The 14,020-nt window shown below is 48.0% G+C and overlaps 1 protein-coding gene across 18 annotated transcripts in view; it reads right to left on the reverse strand.

Annotated features, from left to right (window-relative positions):
- The window catches only part of CAMTA1 (calmodulin binding transcription activator 1), a 1,857,772-nt gene that overhangs the window by 139,043 nt on the left and 1,704,709 nt on the right, over positions 1 to 14,020 (reverse strand). Inside the window, exon 1 of one of the 18 annotated variants that reach the window (XM_068238944.1) lies at positions 6,971 to 7,530. The exons of the other annotated variants lie outside the window; for them this stretch is intronic. Within the exon in view, the coding sequence (XP_068095045.1) occupies positions 6,971 to 6,989 (19 nt within the window). The 5' untranslated portion in view covers positions 6,990 to 7,530. Of the gene's footprint in view, positions 1 to 6,970; positions 7,531 to 14,020 lie in introns of those variants that run through there. 18 annotated transcript variants of the gene reach the window in all.

The raw sequence follows: 14,020 nt of genomic DNA on the forward strand, positions 1-14,020 counted from the left end.
GACAGTCAAACAGGCAGAGGTCACAAGTAGATCTGCCTACTTACTAGTGACCAGCTGCTCATCCAGGAGGAAGCAGGGGCCAGAAAAACACACAGGCGAACAGAGCCTGGAAAGCTGACTCCTCCATGGGCGTCGCGCACCGACAGCCTGCAGTACCGCTACAGGACATCAGGTGTCATCACGCGGTGGTGACTTGATGATGACTTGACGTCTGACGCAGGCAGCCCAGGAGGAGTCAAGGAAGGTGATCGCGTTAATCTTCCTCTTCCATTTGGCTGCAAAGCATGTCACCACCTCCCTAGCGATTATGTCCTTCTGCCTGTGCCCCCCTTCTTCTACTTGCTGGTCTGCACCCAGGGCGGTCTCCCTGCCCCCACTGCCGAAGAAACGGTCCTGCTAACTGCCAAAAAAGAAAGCAACATCTCCTTCCACTGACATCACCTGCCAGCAGTAAAAAGGTCACCATGTGATAAGTGTCAGAATGTAAATCGGGGAGAGGAAAGATTTTACAATGGGCAAACACTGACTAAATCATTTATACATAATTATAGTAAAAATTAAGCAGTTTTTTATTTGATTATTTTGACTGGAGATCTTCTTTAACCACTTAAGGACCAGGGCTTTCTGCAGTGATCGGTGCTGCGTGGGCTCTTCAGCCCGCAGCACCGCTCAGGATTGAGCCTTGGCGATCAGACTTCCCCCCCCCCTTTTTTCCCCACTAGGGGGATGTCCTGCTGGAGGGGTCTAATCGCCGCCGGCTGTTTGTGATCTGCGGGGGGGGCTCTTCAAAGCAGCGTTTTCGGCGCTCCCTGCCTTCCCGTCCCTCCCTCTCCCTCCATGGGCTGAAGGATAGGCTTCAGCCTATCATATGCCGACGATCCCCGGCCAATCAGAGGCCGGGGATCGCCGACCTACGTCACGGCGCTGCTGCGCAGCAGCGCCGTATGATGTAAACAGCGGGGATTTCTTCCCCGTGTGTTTACATTTCGCTGGCGAGCTGCGATTGGCAGCTCTCCGGCTGTTCAGGGAGATAGCCTCCGTGAACTGGCATGGAAAGGCCGCTCGATCGAGCGGCCGTTTCCATGCTATACCACTAACGACCCGCCGACGCCTATCGGCGTTAGGCGGTCGTTAGGAGCGATTTCTAAGCGCTAGTGATTTGAAAAAGCTCTTGCTAATGCAATGCTATGGGGGATTTTTATAAAATCACATCGCTCAAGTGGGATCACACCCATAGCATTACATTAGCAAGAGCTTTTCAAATCGCAAAGCACTCAGAAAAGCGGCCCTAGTGGGTTTCTGGCCTCAGACATATCTGCAGATCTCATTCTCATCACACACCTTGTTTAATAATCAATAGTCTGCACACCAGATCCACTGCAATGGATCTGAAAGATTGAGAGACAAATATCTTTCATTGCTATCTTTGCAGGTCTTTTGTGAACTATTTTAGAAAGATTAACTGCAGATTATCTTTTGATCTTTTATTTTTCAAAGACTTTTATCTTGTGTGTAGCCAGCTTTGGTATTCAAAATCTGCTGGCCCTCACACTACATGGAAGGTGGTAAAATTGGTCATTGATTGGCCAATTATAATTGAAAGTGTGTACTTAGCTTAAGAAAGGCTTTAACCTCTTGAGGACCGCAGGTTTATACCTCAGTAGTGACCAGGTGATTTTTTTTTTACAATTCAGCACCTCACAGCTTTAACGATTTATTGCTCAGTCATACAACCCACCACCCAAATGAATCTTACCTCCTTTTCTTCCCACTAATAGAGCTGTCTTTTGGTGGTCTCTGATTGCTGCTGCAATGTTAAATATTATTTTATTAATAAAAGATGACCTTTTTTGTAAATATTACTTTTATTAACCCCTCCCCCCCCCAAATTGGCCCTAGACTTTGATCCATATAATAATAATAATAATGGCAGTATTTGTATAGCGCCTTTCTCCTGTCGGACTCTGCGAGGCAACCACTAGAGCGCACTCAGTAGGCAGTAGCAGTGTTAAGGAGACTTGCCCAAGAAACTCCTTACTGAAATAGGTGCTGGCTAACTGAACAGGCAGAGCCGAGATTTGAACCCAGGTCTCCTGTGTCAGAGGCGGAGCCCTTAAAGGGATACTGTAGGGGGGTCAGGGGAAAATGAGTTGAACTTACCCGGGGCTTCTAACGGTCCCCCGCAGACATCCTGTGTTGGCGCAGCCACTCACCGATGCTCCGGCCCCACCTCCGGTTCACTTCTGGAATTTCAGACTTTAAAGTCTGAAAACCACTGCGCCTGCGTTGCCGTGTCCTCGATCCCACTGATGTCATCAAGAGCGCACAGCGCAGGCCCAGTATGGTCTGTGCCTGCGCAGCACACTCCTGGTGACATCAGCGGGAGCGAGGACACGGGCGTGCAGGCGCAGTGGTTTTCTGACTTTAAAGTCAGAAATTCTAGAAGTGAACTGGAGGCGGGGCCGGAGCATCGGTGAGTGGCTGCGCGGGCACAGGATGTCTGCGGGGGACCATTAGAAGCCCCGGGTAAGTTCAGCTCATTTTCCCCTGACCCCCCTACAGTATCCCTTTAACCATTACACCATCTAGCCACTGCTATATATACTATAATACCCTCTAATAGGCATCAGGCTATGAGAGGGATTAGAAGGGGAGCCGCTCCTGGGGACAGTTAAGTGACAAGGCTGTCCCCTGTACAGTGCTGCACTAGAGCACAGCGCTGTACAAGTAATTATTGCGCTCTTTTCTCTATTTATTCCAGCCTGCCAACTTTAAGCCTGGTACACACTTTCAATTGTGATGATTGGCCAATCACTGACCAATTTTACTACCTTCATGTAGTACAGAGGTCAACATATAATGAATGCTATGAAGAAATTGTGTAGGTCAGTGATCTGCAAACTTGGCACTCCAGCTGTTAAGGAACTACAAGTCCCACAATGCATTGTGGGAGTCTGACAGCCACAGTCATGATTCACAAAGGCAAATGCATTGTGGGACTTGTAGTTCCTTAACAGCTGGAGAGCCAAGTTTGCAGATCACTGGTGTAGGTAACCTCTCATACTACATGGAGGTGTTAAAATTGGGCAATCAAAATTGAAAGTGCATACCAGGCTTTAGACTCAACTAACCACTTGCTTGTTGTATGACTCAGAAAAGACAAAACATCAGCACAAGTTCAGCAATGGTGATAGCAATATGGCAGCCTCTCTAGTCTTCTCATATCAACTTCCTGTTATACATTTCATGTCCATTTCAGGACTTTGAAGACAGAGGATGTACACAATAAACTAGTCTTTTACAAAAAAGATGGCTTCCACTCAACTGTGACAAACAAATTGCCGTAAAAACGCTGCTCTCCCTCAATGGGATTCAACGCGGACATCACTACTACGAGTGACACTGCAACCGAGAGGCGGCCTTTAATTTTACGCTCTCTTGTTCGATTGGTCTAGCCCTGCCTCACAAGCACCGCCCACTTGCAGCACAACAGAGTTTGAAATTGTTCCACGAAGGACTGGTGCCTGGCGTGCCATTACTCACGGATACGAGACTGCACGTTGGAAATCACCGCTTAACTGCCGCGATTTACGAGGCGTAATCAATATTCAAAACTGCAGGCAGGCCGCCATAAAAGTCTTGCGGTTATGATGACACTGTTAAACCTCACGCCGCATCTCGGGTCTCGCAAGTGACAAGACGTACGACCCTTCTGCCGGGATTTCACCCGTCCGGCCAAAAACTGCTTTTTATTCTTTGGCGTAGCCAGCAGTGCTTATTGCATCGGCGATCTATGCCATCACCTACGGCAACCAAATTTCTATTTATCCAGAGCCTTCAGTCCGGTAAAAACGATATTCTCTTTGGACGATATGTCTAGCTATACTTTTAACCTTGTTCTCTGCATTTTTAGACCTCCTTGAAATCTGACGCGATCATGTTGCCATCACAGCCAATAAGATCAATTAGCTCCCCCCCCCCCATGCCTCATTAGATCATCGTTAGCGTGCAGGCAGTTAGAAATAACACAAACAAACAGCACAAACAGTTCACACACAATGGACTGTATGACAATAAATACTGTATTAGGGTGGGGGGGGGGGGGTCCTAGAACAAAGGGATATCACAACAAGCAACAAGTCAGAATAGCCTCTAGATAGCTCATCCATTTCAGCCTCCTACTCAAAACAAAAGGCTTATTTCAGGGTTTAGGACAAAGCATCCCATTGTTGGAAGGCTGCAATAATGGACCCAAGCACCCTGCGGTACATCAACTATGGAGGTTTTAGCCTAGATCTTTTTTTTTTGTGCTTCTTGTGCTAAAGGGTGCAGCCTTCTCATTCACAAAAAAAATCAGCCACTGCAACGCGGTCCTATACAGCGGATGGGTCCGCGCTTTCCATTCACAAATCTATGCGAGCCAATGAACGAGTCTCCTCGGCTACGATACATGACAACAGACGCGCACACACAAAGCCAGCGCAGCCAATGCAGCAATCTTCGCTCCCTGGCTCGGTCGTCAGGGCGAAAAAAAAAGAGCTGTGACATCATTGCAGTTTACGATGAATGAACAGCCCAGTGAATGCAGTCATAGGAGGGAGAGTGTGTTGCGGTGGTCGTGTTTGGTAGATACCTTTTCTTCTGCCTCTCTTTCTTCTCTGGCAGTGTGGCCATTGTCACATGAATACACACACACACACACACACACACACACACACACACACACACACACACACACAGTACACATACACACACACACTGTACACACACACACACTATACACACACACACTGTACACACACACACACACACACACACACACTGTACACATACACACACACACTGTACACACACACACACACACACACACACACACACACACACACACACTATACACACACACACTGTACACACACACACACACACACACACACACCACAAACACACACACACACACTACACACACTACACACACACACACACACACACACACACTACACACACACACACACTACACACACTACACACACACACACACTACACACACACACAAAACACACACACACACACACACACACACACACACACACACACACACACACACACCACAAACACACACACACTACACACACACACTACACACACACACACACACACACACACACACACACACACACACACACACACACACACTACAAACACACACACACTACACACACACACTACACACACACACACACTACACACACACACACACTACACACTACACACACCACACACACACACACACACACACGCACGCACGCACGCACGCACACACACACACACACACACACACACACACACGACAGGCACAGATTAAGTTGATATTAAACTCTGCAGAGAGATTTAGTGTTTCCTGCTAGGAGCTGACCTGAGCTTTTTCAATCCTGTCCTTCGGAATGTTATTTCAAACATCCTGTATTTAAACCCAAACTCCCAAGCCTTGGAACAAGAACCTTTCAGACAGACTTTTGGAAGCAATCTGCTAGTGATCTGGCAATCGTTCTTGGTCCGGTTACAAGTAACTGCCAACAAACTGGAGCACATTTTTTGGGAGGGAAGGGGATATGATTTAAAAGTACACTTTTGCGATGTGATTTTAAGCAGGCAAGCCAGATTAAGATTCATCAGAAGAGAAGGGAGCGAAGCAGGGGAAAGTTTGTGGGGAGAGTTGGCGGTTAAACGCTTTGGGTTGCGATACCCATGAGTAGCTGCGATCACAATAGTGCGCAGAGAAGTCTGCAGCTTCTTGGTAAGTACAGGTCTTCTTAGTAAATTATTTTTAGCCTCAGAGTACCAAGATAAGAACGAGTGTCTCTCTAGAGCCTGTACCGTGTACGGTATTTAACGCCACAAAAGCGCTGCTTCCCCCACCTTGTATTAAAGCAATTTGTCGACTGAATTATTTAACGCCTATCAATAGCTGATCTATATACTCAGGCTGCCCGTGCAGATAATGTAAAGGTTCCTGATGGATTTCGCAAACATGAAAAGGCATTTTAGAGGATTGAGCTGTGCAGGAAGTGCGTTTCATCTTAAACTTCATTTTAATCCTATAATGACCCTCGGGGTGTTATATCGACTGTCTACAGTCCCTTCTGCACCTGCAGTATATATTTGACCAACACAAAGGGGTGGGGGGGGAGGCAGGGGACTGCAGCTACTGCATATAAGCAAAGACAAAGAAGTTTTTATTTTTAACTCTTTGGAATGCACTTTCGGAGGTGAAAGATCTGCATGGGAACAGTAGACTATACATTTAACAGGCTTTATCAGCTTGCTGCGCACAGATGGAGCAGATGACCCCCTCACAGGGTCAAGAACAGGAGAGCGACCACTTATAAAGTTTTCTTTGGGCAAATAGACATTGTGAACAGCTGTTCATGACCCCCATTAAAGCACACAGCACCCCTTGTTTCCCCCATCCTCTATACAGCAGGGACAGTCTGCTGCATTTCCACTGGAGAGTTAAACTTTTCTATGTACACGAGCTCCAGGCACCTGGCAAATAAACCCAGCATGCGTGCACAAGAATGCGGTGCGAGTGACAAGAGTGGTCCACATAGTGCAGTATCCCATAGCAACGGGTCTAAAACTAACATCACCAAAGTGATGCAATGGTCTGGTCAATCAACATCACTGCTTCATGGCTGTAACTTAGATTTATGTTCTGAGTGTTGTCTGATTATGTTCTGAGTGTTGTCTGATTATGTTCTGAGTGTTGTCTTATTATGTTCTGAGTGTTGTCTGACCTCACAGAGGAACAAAGGAACTAAACTTGTTTCACTTTTAACAAAAACGGTAACACAGGACACGTAGGCTGACAAATGACAAACGTACAACACAAGGCAAAGATGCCACAACACAAACACTCTATACAAGCACTAAACTTTCCCACAACAAAAACAACAAAACAAAGATTGTCTACCTTCCAATTTACCCTCCATTGACCGTCCAGCTTAGATAAAGTCCACTTTAGCAGAGCACATTCCCAGGCAGGACATGGGGAGTTTGTCGGCGGAAGTGGTGTAGGTAAGTTCCTCGGGGCTATTGGGAGAAGGATTTTTTGTCAATGGAAGAGGTACAGGTAGGTTCTTCTGAGGTGCTAGGGGAAGGAGTTAGAAGAGGTGCAGGTAGGTTCCTCTGGGGTGCTAGGGGAAGGAGTTAGAAGAGGTGCAGGTAGGTTCCTCTGGGGTGCTAGGGGAAGGAGTTAAAAGAGGAGCAGGTAAGCGCTTTGAGTCCTGTGGGGGAAAAGCGCTATAGAAATGTTATTGTTAAGTTTCTCTGGACTGTTGGAGTAAGGGGTTGCACAGCACGTGTTGCAGGTAGGTTCCTCTGGGTTGTGGGGGAAGGAGTTTTTCAGCGAAAGAGGTGCAAATAGGTTCCTCTGAAATGTTAGAGGAAGGAGTTGGAAAGGTGTAGGTAAGTTCCTCTGGATTGTTGGGGGAAGGAGTTGGAAGAGGAGCAGGTAGGTTCCTCTGGATTGTTAGCAGAAGAAGTTGGAAGAGGTACAGGTAGATTCCTCTGGGTTGTTGGGGAAGTAGTTGGATGAGGTGCAGGTAGGTTCCTCTGTGTTGTCGGGAGAAAGAGTTGGATCAGGTGTAGGTAGGTTCTTCTGGATTTTTGGGAGGAGTTGCAAGAGTTCTTCTGGGCTGACGGGGGAAGAAGTTTGAAGACCTGCAGGTAGGTTCCTCTGACCTGTCGGAGGGCAGGAGTTGGAAGAGATGCAGGTAGGTTCCTCTGGATTGTCGGGGAAAGTAGTAGGAAGAGTTGCAGGTAGGTTCCTCTGGGCTGTCAGAGGAAGGAATTGGCAGACCTGCAGGTAGGTTCCTCTAAGTTGTCGGGGGCAGGAGTCAGAAGAAGTGCAGGTAGGTTCCTCTAAGTTGTCTGAGGAAGAAGTCAGAAGACCAGCAGGTAGGCTCTTCTGGGTTGTCGAAGGAAGCAGTCAGAAGAAACACAGGTAGGTTCCTCTGACCTGTCGGAGGCAGGAATCGGAATAAGTGCAGGTAGGTTCCTCTAAGCTGTCTGAGGAAGAAGTCAGAAGACCTGCAGGTAGGCTCTTCTGGGTTGTCGAAGGAAGCAGTCAGAAGAAGCACAGGTAGGTTCCTCTGACCTGTCGGAGGCAGGAGTCGGAATAAGTGCAGGTAGGTTCCTCTGGGCTCTCCGGGCTGGAGTCGCTCAGCACGTGCTGCAGGTAAACACACAGAGCTCTCTCTCAAGTTGCTTCTGGCTGCAGAGTTCACCCAGAGTTCTCTCAGCTCCCTGCCAGGAGGACTCTATGAAGGGAGACACAGCCAGAGAGTTTGGTCACCCCCTTTGCACAGCCCTCTCCCACCCACTCCTTTGTCCACTCTCAGCTGCCTCTAAGAAACTCCAAGGCTGGACTTTCCAAGAATGCAGGTTGTGCCTGGCGCTGTCCACAGCCCTAGTGCTGAATCTGAGCACGCCTTTTGTTTCCACCTCTTCTGCTTGCCCTCAGATGACAACCGTCTGCCTGCCTCGGGGAGGGGCTACCTCTGCCTGCCTCCCCCCACCCCCTCCCTCTGCTCTCCCTGGCTGCTGCCGGATTGCTTAGGAAGCCAGGATTTCTTTTGTCCTTTTGGTGCCTCCGTACCTGCAATGCTGCAAAGCAGGCTCCTCTCTTCTCTCCTTCTCTGCATTATGACAAATCAAGGCAGGCAGCTGTGCTGCTAGCACACCAGAAACAAGGAGAGTCTGAAAATAGGCGTTCAGGGCTGCGATGGGAACTGCAGAGGAAGGGAAGGGGGGGTCACAGCACAACCCCCCCACCTTCCCTCTATTTTTTATTTTGCTACTGGACAACCCCACAACCTGCAGCCCTGCATCATTTGGGACCAACCAGCCTTCCTAACATAGGAGAGAAGCTCAGATGACCGACCACACAAGCCAGCAGCTGCTGCTGCAGCGCCTCTTTAGTTATTACCTTCCCATTTTTTTTAATTTTTTTTTTACTTATTTTAATTCTAGAATTTTTGGTGTTTTTTTGTTTGTTTGTTTACATTCCCCTTTTGACTTGTGGCAGCGTGTTGTGTGTTGACATCTCCTGCTGCAGGGATTGTGAGCTGGGGAAGATCTCATTTTAAATATTAAATGGTGGGATAAGAATGGAAATTGGAGCACAGCAGGGGGTGGACTGAGCTGCAGAGGAGAGAGCTGTTTTTGTATTTTTATTATTGTTGTTTAGGTTTTTTGGTTTTTGTTGCACCACTGTTGTGCTATGCAGTAAATGTGGGGGGCACCTGCTCATTCCATTGGGGGGCTGGGGTGTTTGGAGGGGCTGTGCATGTGTGTTAGGGGGGCTCAGAGTTGTTGATCTGCAGTGGTACTCAGGCCTCCCACACACTGCAGGGGTGAAACGTACCCCTCCCCATCAGTGCTTCACTCTACACAAAGGAGAGCGATCAGCCCCCATCACTCCCCCTGTCTGCTGAGGCTGCTGCTGTATCACAGAATGGGGAATTGGAAGGAACATATGACAAAGACAACATCGCATAAACCTGTTGTCACAGTAAACACAATCAGCTGCTCCCCCTAAATGGAGCCCCGAGTACAACTACAGCACAATAATACTGTGTACAACATCAGCCCTGTGTACAACTACAGCACAATAATACTGTGTACAACTGAAGCTCTGTGTACAACTTCAGCCCTGTGTTCAACTACAGCCCCGTGTACAACTACAGTTCTGTCTCCTGTGTACAAATACAGCCCTGTGATCAACTACAGCCCCATGTACAACTAAAGTTCTGTCTCCTGTATACAAATACAGCCCCGCGTACAACTACAGCCCCGTCTACAACTACAGCCCCGTGTACAACTACAGCCCCGTGTACAACTACAGCCCCGTGTACAACTACAGCCCCGTGTACAACTACAGCACAATAATACTGTGTACAACTGAAGCTCTGTTCAACTACAGCCCCGTGTACAACTACAGTTCTGCCTCCTGTATACAAATACAACCCTGTGTACAACTACTGTCCTGTGCACAACTGAAGCCGTGTGCAACTACAGCCTCGTGTACAACTACAGCCCCGTGTACTACTACAGCCCCATGTACCACTACAGCCCTCTGTACAACCACTGCACAATAGTACTGTGTGCAACCACAGCCCCATGTATAACTACAACCCTGTGTGCAACTACAGCCCCATGTACTTTGCCCAACTACAGCCCTTTGTACAACTACAGCCCTGTGTATAACTACAGCACTATATTACTGTACAACTACAGCCCTATGTACAAATTCAGCCCTTTATACAACTACAGCACTTTGTAGAACAACAGCCCCGTGTACAACTACAGCACTATATCACTGTACAACTACAGCCCTTTATACAACTACAGCCCAGTGTACAACTGCAGCCCCCTACAGCACTATATTACTGTACAACTACAGCCCTTTATACAACTACAGCCCTGTGTAAAACCACTGCACAATAGTACTGTGTACAACACAGTCCCATGTATAACTACAACCCTGTGTGCAATTGAAGCTCTGTGTGCAGCTAAAGCTCTGTGTACAACTACAGCCCTGTGTGCAACTGCAGCCCTGTGTGCAACTGAAGCTCTGTGTACAAGTACAGCCCTGTGTTCGACTACAGCCCCGAGTACAGCTACAGACCTGCGTTCAACTATAGTCCTGTGTACTGCAAACAACTACAGCGCTATGTTCTGTGTACAACTACAGCATTATGTACAATTACAGCCCTATGTACAACTACAGCCTCGTGTACAACTAAAGCCCGTGTACAACTAAAGCCTGTGTACAACTACAGCCCAGTGTACAACTACAGCCTAGTGTACAACTACAGTCCTCTGCACAACTACAGTCCACTGTACAACTACAGCCCAGTGTACAACTACAGCCTAGTGTACAACTACTGTCCTCTGCACAACTACAGTCCACTGTACAACTACTGCTCCATGAACAACTACAGCCCAGTGTACAACTACAGCCTAGTGTACAACTACAGTCCTCTGCACAACTACAGTCCACTGTACAACTACTGCTCCATGAACAACTACAGCCCAGTGTACAACTACAGTCTACTGTACAACTGCAGCTCAGTGTACAACTACAGTCCACTGTACAACTACAGTTCTATGTACAGCTACAGCCCAGAGTACAACTACAGTCCTCTGTACAACTACAGTCCAATGTACAACTATAGTAGTACAACTACAGGCTCCTGCCCGATATACAGAAGCTCTGCTGTCAATGTGTCAGCAGAGCGAGCAAGTACAGCGACATGGACAGCGGCGGGGACAGCGGGAGCGAGCGATGCGCACGGAGGGGACGATTGAAATATACGCCCTTTTAGGATTAACAGGTCCCAAACCGATAGATTGTTGCGGTAGCAGTGCGTCACACATACGTCGATCAGGGGAAAAATGGTGACGTATTTCCTGTCCAGCAAGGAGCACGTCACTGTTGTGGGAACTTCAGTCAGAAACATCTGATCTTCATGCTTGTTCAGGGGCTATGGCTAAAAGTATTCGAGACAAAGGATCAGCAGGACAGCCAGGTAATGTGCATTGTTTAAATGGAAATCAATAAATCAGCTTTCATATCCTTCTCCCTAGAGGTGTGCTTCAAGTTTTATTCTTATGCAAAGCGAATAGCCCTTTAAGAATAGTACAGTTTTTCTGCGTTTCAGACAGATATGAGTATCGGCGCTCCCACACCAGTGAATGTAGTCATAAAATGAGCAATGTCTCTACGAAACGTGATTGGCCAGGCTGGATTTTGGATGGAAGTCAGAAATCACTGTATATCTAGGAAATATCTGGCTGACACTAAACAGTATTCTGAATGCGCTGCAGCCTGTATGATGGATTGCTGCATGCCTGCCAGACGTTCCGCCACAAAACAATGTTTTTAAATGACTGTAGCAGGCGACTAAAAAACAGCAAACTTCAGATGAGCGTCTGTGGGTCGCTCTTCTGACCCTCCGCCAATAGCGCTCAAGTAAAGAGCAGACTTGAGAAGAATTGCAAGAAGAGCCGAATTGATACTTGTATCAAATGTGGATTGGGAATTCTGACGTTTTTAATAGGTTATCGTTAGAACCAGTGGGGCTGATTTACAAAGGTTATCTCATAAAATATCTCACCTTACTTATTAGCTCATGATTTAACTCTCCTCGGGGGTTGATCAGGTAACAATGGGGCTTCTGGGCAAGGGTGTGGTGGCTTCACCCAAGTAGGTCAAAGAGGGGTGTTGTGGCTCCACCCATGAAGAAGGCCAGAGAGGGGTGTCGTGGCTACATCCATGAAGAAGGTCAGAGAGGGGTGTTGTGGCTCCACCCATGAAGAAGGCCAGAGAGGGGTGTCGTAGCTACACCCATGAAGAAGGTCAGAGAGGGGTGTTGTGGCTCCACCCATGAAGAAGGCCAGAAAGGGGTGTCGTGGCTACACCCATGAAGACGGTCAGAGAAGGGTGTCATGGCTCCACCCATGAAGGTCCAAGAAGGGTGTCATGGCTTCATTCATGAATAAGGTCAGAGAAGGGTGTCATAGTTCCATCTTTGAAGAAGGTCCAAGGAGGGGTTGAGGGAAAGAGGTATCAATGTATTTATACCCTTCTCAGATTTTATTTTTTATCTTGCTATTGGTGTGATTGTGCTGAGGCTGCCTGGATTGCTTCATCACCAATGTGCAGACTGCAAGGGGGTGGACACAGACTGAAATTCTCTAGGAAGATTTCAGTCTACAGCAATGACAGTCCGTGGTTCAGAAGGTGTATGTGCTCCTGATCATACACTAAAAGTGAGTTATAAACATCTAAATTGAGCAATAAACCTCTGGAATTGGTGCACACACAGGTAATGTCCCAGATAATAATGTGAAATTGCAAATAGCACCAGTGCGCTCTCCGTGAAGACACAAGCCCTAGAGAGGAAACACAACTGGCATAGCTTAACCCAGTCAGGCTCAGCAAAATAAAGGCATCTTTCACAGACAGGAGCGGATAGAAAGGCAAACAGCATGTAATCTATACATCAACAGCTGTAACCAATAGGGCTGGGGCTCACCGGATTGTAACCACCTCATAGACCAGGTGGATCTAGTGCTGAGGCTGACATCCAGCCGACAAGGCAACCGAAGGAGGAGACAGCAGACCGGTATCCAACAAGGTTAGGCTGTATTCCAAGGCTCCACGTAAAACGAGGCTTATAAAGTAAGCTGCACGCTTATCCTCCTCAGGGCCGGATTTAGGCCAAGGCAACCTAGGCCACGGCCTAGGGCACCACAGGAGCAAGGGCACCAAAAGCAGCAGGCTAAACTGGTGCAGCATTTGCAAGCTTGCAAATACTGCAATGCAGGGAGATCAGGCCTGACCAAGGCACTCTGCTGCTAGCCACCTGTGCAGCAGCCACCTTGCTCTCTGTGCACGTTTGCATTGTGTCCGGCAGCTACGGACTTGGGCAGCATTGGAGATGGAAAGGAAGAGGATGCTCCTACACTAGAGATGAGCTGATTGCTGTGGTGTGAAGGTGAGCTGGCTACCTATACTGAATGGGGGGGGGGGGGGGAGGGATTAAGGGAGTCATATGGCTACCTATACTGCAGGGAGAGAGGGGAGGGGTCACCTGGATACCTATACTCGGGGGGCAGGGGTCATCAGGCTACCTATACTAGAGGGAAGGGGAGGGAGGGGAAATCTGGCTACCTATATTGGAGCTAAGGGGGGAGGGGTCATCTCGCTACCTATACTGAAGGGGGGCACCTGGTGACAGTGGCCTTGGGAGGTAAAGATTACAAATCTGGCCCTGATCCTCCTGTGCAGTGAACCTCCGCGGCGTTCCGCTATCAGGATCCCTCACCCTCCGAGAGTTGCAGAGCCGGCAGTTGCGCTAGAGCCACCTGGACTTGTCAGAAAGTGATTCAGGGAGAGGAAATATTTTACATGGGCAAACACTGACTACATCATTTATAAATGAGTATTGTAAAA

The sequence above is a fragment of the Hyperolius riggenbachi genome, chromosome 6 (genome assembly GCF_040937935.1).
Source record: "Hyperolius riggenbachi isolate aHypRig1 chromosome 6, aHypRig1.pri, whole genome shotgun sequence".
NCBI classification, from domain to species: domain Eukaryota; kingdom Metazoa; phylum Chordata; class Amphibia; order Anura; family Hyperoliidae; genus Hyperolius; species Hyperolius riggenbachi.